The sequence below is a fragment of the Lepidothrix coronata genome, unplaced genomic scaffold (assembly GCF_001604755.1).
Source record: "Lepidothrix coronata isolate B3197 unplaced genomic scaffold, Lepidothrix_coronata-1.0 Scaffold130, whole genome shotgun sequence".
NCBI lineage: Eukaryota > Metazoa > Chordata > Aves > Passeriformes > Pipridae > Lepidothrix > Lepidothrix coronata.
The window spans coordinates 1017783-1033785 of record NW_016690310.1 but is presented as its reverse complement, the minus strand read 5'-3'; the positions used below and the strand labels follow the sequence as shown (position 1 = coordinate 1033785).

The following is a 16003-nucleotide window of genomic DNA, read 5'->3' as shown; positions in this document are numbered from 1 at the left end:
CAGTGTTAGTATAAATTGTGGGAAGGGGTGGGGGGAAGCCTGGAAATTGGATTTTTAGATTTCTAATGTGGCTCAAACTGCCACAATCCCACACACACTGCACTGTCCCCTCTGCATTTGGAATTATCTGACACAGGCAGAAGAGTCCAATTAACTACTCAGGGGGAATGACCAAAAATGGCTCTCCTGCTTAAGAAAATACAGTCCTTCAACTTTACACCAAGGATCTGTCTCTGCATTATAAAATCCTTGCCTGACTCAAAAGCAAATGGATGTATAGGCTCCTAAGAGTTTGCATAGCAGCCTGAGCAAACAGACCCCTAAAATCCTAAAGTCTGATGTGGATTTGGTATTTAATTTCCTTACACTCCCATGAAATTCCCTGAGAATTTTGGCTTCAGAGTTCTGGTGTTTAACCCCTGGGCTGTAAAGGGTTTGGTCCTTTCACACACAGTGAAGTCCATGATGCCAAACAAAGTTGCTAAATTCAGGCATCCCAATAGAAAATAAGAATTGGCATCTAAAGCTTTAAAGCCTGTAAAATAAAACCTTGTAAAAAGTGAATTTTAAGTGCTTCATACTTTATTGCTCACCTCTCTAACACATCTGTAGCATCATCCATTTCCAAGGGACTGATCAGGCATGGCAAATATAACTGCAGTTATCAGACAGACTAAATATTATACATATTAACAAACCATCTTAATGCCGAAAAACAGTAAAAAAATGAAAGATTACACTGAAAAGCATAATTCCCTGTATCCTAGAAGGCAAACTAGTTGTATCTATCAAATCATGAACTACAGAATTAAATGCTTTTTGGGTTACAAATGTTGTGTTCCAGGGGGTGCTGCAAACAGGTTTTGATTTATTATTATTTTTAACAATTTAATATTGGCAATGTGACCATTAATAACTAAATCCTCATTTCAAAGGACTGTTATTTCATGATTCACATTTAAGCAATGCAGGAGAGTAACTATAAAACTTTAATCTTTATTTCTGATCTGTTAGGCTGCAGTCAGGAATGTCCTTTAGGTGTAATCCAAGGGGCTGCATTGTTGTCCACCTACTCACAAGTGGACATGGGGGAACAAAATGCCAGGCTTTTGTCAGAGGTTATTTTCAGCTTGGTGATAGCAATGGCATTGCTCAGATCCCTGAAACTCTCATTCCCCTCCCCTCCCAGCTTATAGGGCTGACAGTGGTGGTCACTGCATTTAAGGAGTGCAGGGACCCTCCTGTTCCAACTCTTAGAGACCTAAGGAAAGAGGGAGACACTTCAAGCAACTCTGGTAAGTTGCGTCCAGCGGGTTCTGCCAAGACTGTCTGATACAAGGGTTTGGGCAATTTTTTCCTAATAGGTGGTTGCTTAACAAAGAAAAATGTGCAGGCATAGTACAGAAGCATGATTCCTGCAGAGCTGAGAGCAGTATTTTAGGTTTGGAGTAGCCACCTCATAAGAGATTCTTCTGGACTTTTCAGCCTGGGGAGTAGCTACTGGTGTTGCAAGAACAGAGTTGTGGGGATCCTCGTTACAGACACTCATTTTGACTATGAAAGGCTGGATAACAGAATTTTCAGAAGTGCTTAAAAATTGTGTTTCAAAGCTACTGAATTATTTTTCCACAAACGATTCGGTTTTAAAAAGCATATGTACAAAGCATATAAATTTGGGTGCTTTCATGATTTCTCAGTTAATAGGATTTTAGAAGTAAAAAAACCAAAACAGCATCCCCCAAAACTTCAAAATATTTAGTATTAGTGACCAGCTGGTTTTATATCAAATAGGAAGAAAACTTCTATGCAGACTTGGAAGAAAATGGCTAGATAACTGGATGCAGGATGAAAGAATTATTCCCACATCCATCACTCAAGCATTACAAGAGAGTGTGATTGGTCAAGTCTTCAGAAAAGCCCCAATAATTTAAATAAGTAAATAAATAAATACATGTTTTTCCTTTGAAATAATTTTACCCTTAGGTACAAAGCTTTTCAAAGAATAGGGCTTGTATGTGGATAAAATAATTCTGTGTCTTAATCATCACAGTGCTATTTCAAAGTAGGTAATAGCTTTACTTGGCACTTAAAAGACTTAGTGCACAGAAAAGGATTTAGAGAAGGATCTCATGGAATGAAAAGTGAAAGCCGATAGCCCAGGATTAGGTCTGAAAAAAGGAATGGGACATTTGTACAGCAGGATGCAGCTTTCCACAGCCACATGGATCAAACTGAACTCTAAGTACATATTTACAAATATGTGAGTGGGGGGTGTCACTGGTTTTTAAGTCAGAATGAAGTACCTTGTCCTACTTGTAGGATGAATGAAGTACCTTGTCAGGATACCATATTTTTTGGAGATGCAAACTTAAATTTCTGCAAAAGTGTAAATCAAGGAAGTTTCAAAAGAAATGTGGCATCCCTATGCTAGAAAATAATAGATAATTTGGAAGAACAGAGATGAAAGCAATGGGAAACTATCAGCTACACACAGCACATGCCTCATATCATGCCAGTTAAAATCTTTTGTTTCAAAAGGAGTGTGTAACTTAGGGTGACCGGTGTCAATGCAAAATCAATTTTTACTTTCTTGTGTCGGTGTCGGAACTCCCACCGCTTGATTTCTATGTGTTGCTTTACTGCAGAAATGAAGGGAAAATGCTAATCATTATGAGATCATGGTGGAAGCTCAAGGTATGACACCTAACTAATAAACTTAAAATTTACCTGTATCCAAAGTCCACTGAATGAATCAGAAGAAGTAGGAGTATAAACAATATCACATCTTCATTAAAAGAGGTCAACTTTCAAACACAAATGTTTCCTCTGTTGTGAATCTGTCCTGCTGAGAGAGAACTCGTTCTGCAAGGGATTGGATTTCGACAGAAACACCTTCAGGCTGTTCGAGATGCAGTGGAAGGAATTGTGCCTTGCACTGCAGACCAACAGAGAGAGATAAAACCTCCCCATGAGTGTTAGTTGCAGTGAAAGAGAGAAACTAGAGCAGCATTTTATTGCTACTGTATAAAGGAAGAGATATATCGTTACCCCCCCAGTACTTGTGGGGGCGTAACACTGAGGACATCAAATGAGTCACTGGTGGTCACAGGACAGGTCACAGCAAAGCTGTGATTAGATACCAGAATGAAGTCCTGGCTGCATTGGCATCTCCTACAGACTTCAGTGGGGAAAAGAATTTCAAATGCAGCCTTAATACTTGTATGTCAGTGTAGACAGGGATATTTAGATTTGATACCATTACTGCTTATTCATTAGGTAAGGCATTGGTATTCTTTGATTCTAGACCAAGCATGTAGCTGAGACTAAAATGGAGAGAGATGGAAGGCATATCCTACCCACCAGTCCACATTCAGCAATTCTACTACCAGTGCTCACAAAGACCAATATTTCCCATTCTGTTTATCCCCTTCAAAGCCATCCTGTAGCATATGTGGCACCAGAGATAATCCTCCCAGCCACACAGTACACAACTTCTGCAGCCCGTTCAGATAAGGCCTGAGCTCCAGACTGTCAAATACATGAGCATGTAAAAGGCAAAACTTTGTGTTTAGAATGGAAGCACCAAAACTACTTTCAAGACTTTTTTCACCTGCAGCACTGTCTGGCACTTGCACTACATTTTACTCCTCTACACAACTGCATCAGGCCGGTACTGTGTCCACCACCCATTGAGATCAGTGGATCTAAATATATTTTTGGGTTATATTCTTATCAATAGCACTTTGATTAGAGTAAGACACTCTGTGACAGTGATGTGACACCTAGATTTGTACAGTATGACTAAGAGCCCAAAAGAAGACGGCTCACAATGTTTTCATGCCTGTGCAGAGCACACAAACACTTCAAAGGCTCCCTTGCTCCAAGTCTGGCCCATATAGCTGTGATATAAGCTCTAAATAACGGGAGGCACGTATCCCTGGCTGCATATCTTGTGTATAAATTCTACTCCATATAGTAACTGCATTTTGAGGAACAATACAAGCTGCTGAATAGTAACAGAGCAAGTTCAAGAACACTCTTCCAGTTTAACAGTACCGTGAGTGCGCCTACATGTTGCAGTACTAACACTCAAAAGTTTATTTAATAATAAATAAACACATTTATTACATTTAGGATGAGTCCACTCTACTTCCCACTAGATCACCAGAATGTAAGCACCATGTGGTGAGCAAACACTGCAAGTTAATCAGATTAAGACAACTAAATTCAGGGAATTTCATGGGGATTTAGATACTGACATCTAATGAAATTATGTGAAGATTTTGGGTATATTTTTTTCTGATAACAAGTGGGAGACTGAGTTCTATTTGTACATTGTGAAGATGGAGATTTATCCGTCATTTATAATTTAGACGAGTAGAAAACACTGAATGCCATGTACCTTGTGGACTTTATTTGCACAGGCACCATCCACAGGGATGGCACTGCAGTTCAGTGTCCAGAGAGATGATCAAAGCAAGGACAGGACCTGCCCTGGTACCTCACCCAGCTGTTACTCCAGCCAGTGCAGACATCGTGGCACACATGGCTGTTCTTCCCCTGCCATCCTTGTAGTTTTACTGTGACTTTCTTCTTCCTCCTACAGCTTCCCATCAGGTGATGCCAAGAAAACATGGAAAATGTGTATGCATGCCCAGTCATGTTACTATAATTAGCCTCAGGGACAATGGTTCTTCTGAGAGCTCTAACCATGGCCCCTGACAGCACAAGGTTCACTATCACACATTATCAGACTTTTTAAGAGATTATTTTCCCCCCTTCAGCTAATGATGTAATTGGAGCTACTTTCCAACAACTATCCCATTGCCAAAGACAGAGATTCTTGGTGTGCCTTTGAGGGGAACTAACACAGCACAAATAGCTTTACAGAGACCAGAGGTACAAACCTCCCTGGCAGCTACCAGTGCTGCCTCAGCTGGGAAGGGATTCCACTGGAAACCTGATTTGAAAGGGAACACAAAAATCTCATTTTAATTTTCAAGAAAGTGTCACAAAACTGATTGTTATACCCAGTCTCTCTTCCTTCTTTTAAAACACTTGAAGCATCACTTGAACTATTTTCATAAGAGAAAATGGCACCAATATGAAAGTACTTTAAAAATAGAAGAAAATATAGAATGGTGGAATAAGATTCTATTTACATGAAAGATTTCTCTCTGTGCCTTTATCTCACATTTAAAATAAATGAAAAAAGAATTTAGCAGTGCTGTTCAGTAAAGGCTTCACTGAGTGAGAGGGATCAAATCCACTATATGTTTCTTGCATGCAATTAGTTTTGTTTCTTATTTCATCTACATTAGGTTTATGCTTCTTACTCATTACACCAGATAAACAGAATTAGAGGAAAGATGAGTTTTCTTTTCCTTTTTGCATCATTACTGTTTTGGAACTGCCACAGCAGTCCATGAGCAGCCTCCCAAGAGAGCTGAGAGGGTCTGGAAGAGATTAACGATGGTGCTGCTGTGTTACAGCAAAGGACTGGGCTGACTGAGCTGGGGAGGGTGTTCAGCTGAGCACAACTCAGCCTCACAAAGAGGAGGGGAGATTGGACCCTGCATGAGGATGACAGGTGTGCTGTCTACCACAGGTACCAGTCACAATAGTGACTATTTAATTACACGGGGTTAAAGAGATACTAATCATTGCTGTGCTAAGGCAGAGAGGTTTGGATGTGCTGGTACCTGCACTGTTATCAAACACTGACTGTAAAACCTGCTCACATTGCCATGTCTCCAGTGCTATGGCTTCAGTGTGTGCACACACTCTCATGCCACCTTCCTTTTGCTGGACAGATTCTTATACCATTGTAGGATTTTTGGTATTAGTTGTCAGAAAGAATTCCCTTCAGGCTGCAGAGCTGGCACGTAGACATTGTTCATTTCATTCTGAAATTCAGAAGATTACAGAACAGAAGTCACTACGATGATGATAAGCAGGGGACATTAGTGTCCAGTGTGAATATATAGTAAAATATTAGTCTAATATGCAAGTAATTGAAAATACTGGCTTATGTTACATCACCACTGTGACTTACAGCACTCTAAACTCCCGTCTATCTCTCACTTGATCTTAGAAGAAAATTCTCAGGTGGCAGGCCTGATTCAGTGTTCAAAACCCTTTTCTTAGTTGAAAGTATCTTATGGTGAATTTAATCAAACACAAATAGCACAAGCAGGCTTCAAAATAACTATAATAAGAAGGTGACTGGTTTTCCAAGAAGGAGAAGGAAGGCCTGTGCCAGGAGCTTGATAATATGATGTGCAGGTGACAAGATGACATCCCAGTCTTTCCAGAAATGATGACTCAAACAAGAAAACAGAAGGGCAGCCTGAGGGCTGGGCTTGTTTCTGATGTGTGATAGCACAATCATCAGGAAGGGCACTGAGCCATCAGGCCACCTGAGCTGGGCTCCTGCCCCTCACAATGCCCTCCTGTGACCTTGGCCAAGTCACTTCAACAGTCACTACAACAGCAACCAACAGCAACCACTGCTCTTCTTTTCCCTTATGTTTACATTTCAAAAACAATTGAAAAAGAAAGAAAGAAACCTACCTTAGGAACCTATGTATTATTACCTTGCGATGGCTGTGCAGCACAGGGACCTTGCAGCTGGGGACCTTCTGAATTCTCATGAGGAATTCAGAAAAGCAACAACTTGTTTCTATTGATGTGTCCTCTTAAAGTGCCCTTGTTAAACTTCAAGGTGGAATTATCCAGGTATGAATTGTATAAAAAAATATCATACTGGCAAAGAATGTGTGACCAAGGCAGCTTATGGGGTACTGGATGAAGCAGCACTTGCTTTGGAGAGGTATAACTAGTCTACCTGTTAACAGAGAGTCAAGGTAGGAAGCTGTTCTGTAGAAAATTTAATGCCAAATACTGTCCAGATTTTTGCTTCACTCCAGTAAAGCTCCAAAGTATTTGCTAGCCTCCATTAAAATTTGCCTCAAAAATCAGATCAACACACACTAAGCAAAAACTGAGGGGAAAAGGCTACGCTGGGGTACAGAGGAGGGCAGGACTAAAAGTAAATGACTATTTGATGGAAAATAAATCCTAGATCCACTTCTCCAGAAGAAATTTCAGTGGTATTAGCACTTTTTCACTGATACACCTCACAATCATTTCACGTATTTACCATCACAATATACTAAGCTAAAGAATAGCCTTATTTACAAGAGAAGGTCACACAGGACAGAGGATTTGGACTGTCCATGCCCCTAAAGCACCAGGGTAGCTCCTTCACCCATGGGTAGTACATTGCAAGTATGCAAGAGCAATTGACTGGAGAGGGGGGGAAAATATAATAACTTTTTTTAAAAAAATCAAGCTGTTCTGTTTAAAATAATTCACTTTGCAATTTGATTTTCTAGGTTACCTCTCAGAGACAGGGATGCCAAACTGGGGGGGTGGAGCCAAATGTGGTGCCTGTGAAAAGACCGTGTACCACGCTGAGGAAATCCAGTGCAATGGAAGGAGCTTCCACAAGTCCTGCTTCCTCTGCAGTAAGCTGGGCTACACTGGTTCAACTTCACAACATCCCCATAGTTCTGTATAAATGTTGCATCAATTCTAGTACATTTACTTTTGTATTACTTTGCAGGCAGTTTTCTAGCCCTTTACCCCAAGCAATCTGCATCTTGGGCTCCTGGCTTTTCTCTTTCCAAGCATTAGATGGTTTTTGTTAGGGACACTCAAGTGCTGCAGGATCATGGTATCATGGCCCACCTCCAAGATACCCTTCCCCTCTGTCCCACAATTTGGCATATTACAGGTTTGCTTCAAGTTAAAAAGTCCAGCAGAACTAAACAAACACTCATCAGACAGAAGGATGTCTTATTAGGCTGTTAGAGGAGATGACTACTTTGACAGTGAGTCCTTACATTAATCCATTTCACACAGAAAAGCTGGAAGACAGCAACCCGGGGGCATCAAAACCTCCAACCAACACTCTGCACTTACCTTAGTCTCTTTCCCCCCCCATATTTCATGTAGTTCACTTTCATTTGCTCTTTCCCTCCCACACTCAACTGTGATGTTTGGCAGATGGCTTCCAGAAATCTTGTTTTCTCTGCAGATGAGTTAGCACTTAAAAAAAAAAATCAGAGAGAAGGTATCAGTTCAGCTCTGTTTGCCCTTTGTGGAGGGAGAGCAAACAATTTGCTAAGAACTAAAAGTAGATGAAGAGTTTATTTTGCAGACAATGCTTGAGATTTAGTACCTTTGTAGTATGAATTCCATTGAAGCCATTGAATCCAATTTTTCACCCTCTTTTCCCAGATGGAAAGAGACTTCTTATTTGAGGCATGAGGCTATAACACACTTAGCTGACATGGTGCAGTCAATGCAGAATAAGTTCAAAGGACACACTGGAGTTTACTTGGCTTTCTCCAAGTGCCCTGCAATTGATGCCTAAAAGGCAGAATAAGAAAGAATTCCTTCAAAAGCTTTTCAGTTATATGACAACTTTCAACCAATTCTTACAGAAAGGTAAAAGAAAAAATCTCAGTCTCAACTAGTGCCTTCTTATTGCTTCCATGTTCTGCTTATAACAATTAATACTAAATATCAGAGAAACTAATAAAAATAAGCATCTATCCTAACAGAACATAGTTAATAATATTTATCAAGTTTAAATTTCATTCTTAGTATAAGTGATTTTTTTTTAAGTGGTTCATGATAAACAATATATATATGTTACATTCTGTCAACAGTTTGGTTTGTTTTGGTGGCTTTTTTGGTTGGTTGGTTGGTTGTGTATTTTGTTGTGGATTTTTTATTTTACTTTATCTTCCCCTTGTGGTTGTAAGTCTGAGCTAACTTATTAATAGGTTAGATACCAAAAAAAGTATTCCCATAAGAAATACGTTTAAGGTCAAAAAGTAAAGATGCATCTAAGCCCAGCTGGCATATGAGAGGTATGTTAATTGGCTTTACTTTTACCGTGATTCACACACACTATTCAGCAGCTCTGGATGCCTCAGGATCATGTATCACATTAATGGGCTTTTCTATGAACCAATTATAGGATTTCATTTCTTGACAGAAGGAAACCAATCCTCCCCAATGTAACCTCAGGTATGGAAAGAGTTAACCTGTTTAGCTGAGCTTTTCTATATTTCAATATTAAAAATATTTCAAATATATCATATATTTTACATAATATTTGACCATACAAAACAGATCTGTAGTTTTCAACCAAAGAGTTCAATTTCAGCAAAATTATAAACAATTCAAAGCAATCTGTTAACACAGGAAGAATCAGACAAGCTAAACTATAAATCACACTCTCTTCGCTCCATAGTTTTGCCCTACAAACATTATGAGAGAGAAACCTCTTTCCAACAATCTCTACTTCCCATGCTGCTCTTTACCTGCAGATTGTTGTTTCCCTGTCAGGTTTTACTCAAACTGCAGCTGTGAGGGACATTTGGCAGGATCTCACACTGTCAACCTGAGTCTCCTCAGTGCCAGAGGGTGACCAGGATCTGTTGGCAAATGACAGGTCTCAAAGCTATTTCAACAATAGCACTTCAAGGGCTTCTGCTCCATCTGTTGTGGTGAATTGATACTCTATCCCTGAGGTACCAGAAATAGAAACATTTTATCTGCTGCTAGAGTTTCCATCGGCCCTTAACTCCCTTAGCAAACTTAATTACCATCTCGAAGCAGAAGAGACTGTCGCACGAGGAGATCAGATTCACACATTTACAGAAGCCCTTCATTTTATCTCTATTAACTATAAAGGTCTTTGCAAAACATTTTCCTCTCTATGCAGTACAGGGAGGAGGAAAGCCAAAGATAAGCAGAGGGCTGGGGACACATAAGTAGTACTTTAGCAGAAGGTGTCTCTGTCCATGGCAGGGGGTTGGAACTGGATGATCTTTAAAGTCCCTTCCAACCCAAACCATTCCAGGTATTCTATAATTAAAGCCGCAGAGATTCCAGTATTGGCTTAAATTACCTGAGGTGGATGAATTTGACCAACAGGAGGATACTTAAAATAAACAGATGGGCAAGGGACTAATCAAGCCCTCAGCTGGCTCCTCTAGAGCTTGCACTTCCAGCCACTTTCAATACTTCTGTATTTCACACCTTTCTGGTGCATACATGAACTAAGTAACTTGATTTTCCAAGCTATCCACAGTTCATGCATGACTGGTATGCCCTCTGCAGGACATGTACTTGCTCAAAGGAAGCTGGAGAGAAGGCTTTAGCTTTTTTTTCTTTTGCCTCTATCAACCACTGTTGACTTCGTAAGAAGTGTAGAAATATTAATTTTTTAGCATCCTAGAAAATCCTGGTTTTCTACAGGCTCTCTGAATTGAGAGCTTCTTCCTCTCTCAGTGGGGTGGAGGTTTTCTCACACCAAGCTCCCAGAGTGGAACAAGCAGCTGACAAGTAGCTGAGGAGTGTAGCTACTGGTTTTTTCTCCATTCATTATTGTCCCATTTCTATGCATAAGCACCAAGGGGATCCACTGATCCAGTAACAGAATTTAAACTCTAAACGCTGACCAGGTTTCAGATAAGCAAAGAACTGTGAGAGAGTAATGAGCTTCCATGCCCACTCCATGAAAATAGCCACACTTGGAACTCATCTCAGCAACACCAGTTAGCTCTGGGTGTGCCTTGTATTTCTCAAAACAGATACTCACTTACCAAGATCCCCAAATAAGCAGCTGTTAGCACTCAGTAGCTTCTAGTCCGTCCAAGTTGAGGCTTGGTTTAAAGTAGTGCTGCAGAGGACATAACTTGTATTCCCTGGTGAAAGCTGGGCATTCCTATGGCATCTTCTGTCCAAAAGTCTCTCAGATCTTTCCTAGTGAGCTAAGCCAAGCCATATTTCTCTGTAACAAACACGACTTGTAAGAGGTCTCTGTTTTGGGAACGGTTTTAGTCATACTCCTGTCATCCCAGAGGAAGTCTAATGGAGCTGAGATTTACTTCCTTTGCCTTGGTGCCACAGCTTGAACAAACAAATAATATTAAAAAAAACCCAAACCAACATATCCTACCTGACTCTGGACATGGTATTATACTATAGCCTCTTTTAGAAACAAACGTCATCAAAATAGCTTGGGCTGAGCTGAGAAAGCCACCACAGACTCAGAAAGAATATTTTGAAAGGTCCAGATGCTCAGTGGAGTCAACACCCCTGCAATCTCCTTTCCCCCCTTTTTTAAGGTTTGGGAGTTTAGGATTGTTATCTCGAATCCATCTTAACATCACAGATCTAGACAAATTGCCTTGACAAGCCAATGATTTCCCTGGGGCTACAGTATAACTTCAGAGAGGCAAAAGAGGAACATGTTGTGTGCACACACCTATTTTAGGAACAGCCCAGTCAAGTTGTATACTGACCAACTCCTTTTCCTATATTTTTAAAGGTAAACAAAACATAACCACTAAATGTAACTACTCTGAACCACACGAATTCAACTTTGAAAACACAAATGTTGATAGATGCCTCTCTCTGCCTGTATCCAGTGGCCTGCAGGAAAGCTCTGGACAGCACCACAGTGGCAGCTCACGAATCCGAAATCTACTGCAAAACCTGTTACGGGAGAAAATACGGTCCCAAAGGTGTTGGCTTTGGACAGGGGGCTGGATGCCTCAGCACTGACACTGGTGACCACCTGGGCTTGAACCTGCAACAGTGAGTCAAACCCTACTGACAGCACCTTTCTCTGGTCCTACTTGTCTCTTAGCAGGGTATTTTAGACATTTTCTTCTGTTTCCATAACAACATCCAGCGTAAGCAGCAGATCAGACTTTCCTACACCCTTTCCTTCCAGGGACACAGTAATTTACCAGTTTTTAATGATGCTCAGTCTCTTTAAGCCTTCTTTACAAATTATTTTCTCCTTCAATAGGCAATTATTGTGCAGAAGTAGCCTTTATATGCCACCACAGCTGTAAATATCCACTGCAATTGTATGCTGTCATTTGTAGCACAGTGGTAAAGTCACATTCACTGTAGAAAACGAGAAAATATATATTTTTTTTTTCCTGTCAGAGGCTAAAATCCAGTTTGGTTTTACTCTTAGAGAAATAATCACACTACCACATACTGCTAGCTCTCCTCTCAGTGGGGGAAATAACATTCCTAAATCCTTCCTGTGGCTTTAATAGCACTCACAAACACACTGAGAATGTGTTTGAACAAAGGAATTCTAATGGGATACCATCTTCCAAAAACGCATAATTAGCTCTGACAATACATTTTTACAGGATTTTTTTTTTATGACTCTCAAAGCTGCACATTTCCAAATCAGCAATGCTTCCTTCTGGTATAACTATAAGGAAACCAATTAACCAATATGCCATGTAGGGAATAAAAGCTTAAACAATGTATTCAAATGTGGCTCCTTGTGCGATATGAAGCCATTATTAGTTCTGCATCAAAAACTGTCACATCCTGTAGATATAATGACCTGTTGCAGTCCAACAATCCAGTAATTCAGAAATCATTCTGTGAAAGGTTTTAAGCATAAACTCATAATACACAATGTCCAGAAACACAAAGCAAAGCTACTTTTCTGACGTGCTTTTGACCCTGGGCCAGGTAAAAACCCCAATTCCCTTGTCCAAATGTTTCACTGCCTAATGAAACATCTGTATGCAAAAATACGTATTTTTATTTTCTACTCATTGAGTAACAGCAGACAGCCAGTTATAAAGGAGAGTGGTCTTCTGCTTGTATTTTCCCTCTTGCTTTTCCATAAAACAAAGTTGTTTTTTACTTTCACTTTTCATTAAATGCAATCTTTTCTGCATTTGGCTGCTGTCAACTCTATGCACTCAGCCCAGAACAGGCAACATCAGAGCTTACAGTACCAGCTTTTCCATCACACAACACAGAATTCACTAGAATACTTTGATTTTCCCCTTTTTTATCCCCAGTTTGCACATCAGAGAACGGCAATTCAGTATTTTTCATCCCTTACCAAAAAACCCATTAAATACTTTTTCTAAGGTAGGTAACATTTGAAGCAGCATTTAAAAAGCACTGAAACCTTGTGTTTTAGGGGGTCACCAAAGCCTGCTCGCCCTTCTACACCAACTAATGCTTCAAAGTTTGCCAAAAAGATGGTAGACGTGGATAAATGTCCCCGTTGTGGCAAATCAGTGTATGCTGCAGAGAAGATCATGGGAGGAGGAAAAGTAAGTAGTTACTTCAGCACTAGAAACAAAACATAGTTTTATAATGGTGATAAACTGTGGCTAATAGGTCCTTGATCATTTAAATTTTCATTCATAGTCTCGATGAAGAAAACATGAAGCAGCAAATTGCTTGAGTGGGATGTACTTTCAGGTCTAAAAATCATGTGCCTTTTGTAAACCTTCTCCAACTTTTCCCTTCTTATTGATGTCTGAAGAACAACCCCTGACTACTGTACAGCCTGGCTCTTCCTCCACCTTTGGGGGATATGTATAAACATTTATTTGTAGTGGCAATTACAGATACATTAAAGAGATTCTGTAACTAGAAAAACAGAAGCCTTTCTCAAATGACATGCAAAGCTCTCTGCTCAAGGAACTCCCACTAGAATATGATCTCTGCACACTGAAGAAGTGCCCAAAATAAGGGCACTCCCTGCTCCCTGCTTTTTACTAGACCTCCATTAATAACTGTGCATCAATAACAAAGTCACTCGGTAACTCTTCACATGGCACAATAAAGTAACTGAAATAAGACTAACCTGGAATGATTAAAAATGGAAGCCACGAGATCAACAAAAAGATTTTAACCTTTTCACACTGTAAAAAGCAGTAGTTCTTCATTTCTTGTACCTGTGCACTTTCTGTAATATACAATGAATTGTCTTCATCTCCTCAGCCTTGGCACAAGATGTGTTTCCGCTGCGCTATTTGTGGGAAGAGTTTAGAATCCACGAATGTTACAGACAAAGATGGAGAGCTCTACTGTAAAGGTGAGAGTTCCAGAGAGCTGAACTGGGTTACTGAGTCAATCTAAAATTAGTCTCTTTAGACCTAGGAAAACCAACTTCAGGAAATTTAATTTTATCTTTTTTTTAACAACTTTCTGAAAGCAAAGCAAAGAGCCGTGGTAACATTGCAATTGCAGCTTATACTATTAACATTTAAAGTTTAATGCTGTAATTTTTCTACAAATATCTCTCAGATCTACCTTCAGATCTTTTAACAGAACATTGGCCATCTCTGCTGGGCAGGCTCTTGTACCTGCACCATCTCACTCACTAAAATAAAAAATCCACATAGATACAGATCTGCAGAGGTCATCTGGAATTCTTGACAATTAAAGATACTTCCACTGTATTGGTAGCACAGAAGATAATGCATTGATGCTAAATTATACATCTAGATGTTCTCAAATTCTGAAAGTTCACAGACTTCACTTGACTCTCAGAAACACCTTATGGGGGAAAAATATGCCAAGGTTTTATATCCCAAGCTAAACTTTATAGAGAGCCCTAAAGAAGAATATTGAAGTTCTGTGACTTTGGGTACAGTTTGTCAGCCACAAGTGATCAAATCACCACATCAGGAGAAACATGCTGACCATTACTACTTCCTTAGCAGAGCTGTGATAAAAAACTATGCACACACTTACCAATACACGGTTCAAATGGAATGGTTTAAATGCTCATCAATAGTTTCAGAACTATGCTCCAGTTCTTTTACCTCCTGGAAAACTACTGACTCATTACTCAGCCTGAATTACTCACCAGACCAAGTTTTACCGAGTATTTTCAGACAGGAAAGTAGCTTTAATAAAAACATTACTTAGATCTTAAATCTACAGTTAGTTTCCTAATTTTTTTGAGATCACCAGATGTGACTTTTGTGTAATTCAAATATGTGATTTCAGTTTCACTACTAAAACCTGCCAACATTTGTGGGAAATAAGCTATTTCAGATTTCCTTCCTTTTATTAACTTAAATTTGGTAGTGATCTAAAAACTAAAACCAAAAGACATTTACCCCTACCTGAGAACATTTAGAATTCAAAAACATTTATCCTCCCCTCCTTCTTTTGCAGTTTGCTATGCAAAAAATTTTGGTCCCAAAGGAATTGGGTTTGGTGGCCTCACTCAAGTGGAAAAGAAAGAATGTGAATGAGAAGAAGTGGATGCAACAGTCTCTAATTGATGTTGATGCCACCAAGTGATAGCTGTCAAGTAAAACATTAAACATCATATATTGCTAAGAACATAGGGCATTTGGGCAAGATTTTCTACCTTGCAGGAAGAATTTGTGAGCTTATACCTTAAATTCTTAGATTAGATTAAAAAGGTACAGTGATAAAAGAAGGTTCATGTCTGTTTTACAGTAAACAAAGACAAAAAACCCTTGTGTAATATTATTGCTTCTTAAACTAGTATTTAGCACATTTTAGATTGGAGTTTTAGATTCAGCTTAGTGTCCCATAGAGATACCTTATGGAGTGCAGGGTCTGAGTGTTCGAGTTAGACTGTATTTTCCTTTGTCCACCATGTTACTCTATTCCTACCAATCTCCTAGATGTGTTTTGAACGTGTTGGCATTTTGTGTTGTGACAAGGTAGAGGTTATTCACTTTGAGACAATTAAAAAGGGTTTGAAATTCTTTCTATCAAAGAAAAACAAAACTTTCCTAGAATGCAATGTTGTAAGTTTTGTTACTGTCTGTTTTCAAGCTACAATAAAGTACTTACTGCTTCACATTATTTCCATTTGAATTTGCTTCTGCTTTTACATTCTACAATGTTGCAGATTTCAAGATAAATGAAATCTCCCATTTCTTCACTACAAGAATTGTGTTTCATCGCACTACTTGACTCTTATGTTGTCAGTTCTAGACGGCATTTAATTTTCTGACCTTGATCTCTTTCCCTGTTGGTTTTCATTGCTACCAACTTTGAGTTATATTCACACCACAGTGTCCAAGTGGCCCTTCCAGACTGACACTGTAGCCTTTTCTTGGCCGACATTAGCCATTAAAGATCTATGCAT

At 39.5% G+C, this 16003-nt stretch overlaps 1 protein-coding gene and 1 long non-coding RNA gene across 2 annotated transcripts; one reads left to right on the top strand and one right to left on the bottom strand.

The window, feature by feature from the left end:
• The first annotated feature begins 986 nt into the window (after nt 1-986).
• On the top strand, nt 987-15726 carry CSRP3 (cysteine and glycine rich protein 3). The gene is made up of 6 exons (XM_017826793.1): nt 987-1295; nt 7398-7529; nt 11514-11682; nt 13055-13190; nt 13867-13960; nt 15052-15726. Exons 1-6 carry the CDS (start codon nt 1028-1030, stop codon nt 15129-15131), a joined length of 879 nt encoding a protein of 292 aa, XP_017682282.1. The 5' UTR covers nt 987-1027; the 3' UTR covers nt 15132-15726.
• Nucleotides 5452-13782, bottom strand: LOC108503118. Its single transcript, XR_001876727.1, has 7 exons — nt 13730-13782; nt 10686-10873; nt 9399-9512; nt 8246-8436; nt 7987-8112; nt 7403-7574; nt 5452-5906 (listed from the first exon to the last, which is right to left on the bottom strand). It is a non-coding gene; the product is annotated as an uncharacterized LOC108503118 (long non-coding RNA).
• Nucleotides 15727-16003: the final 277 nt, after the last annotated feature.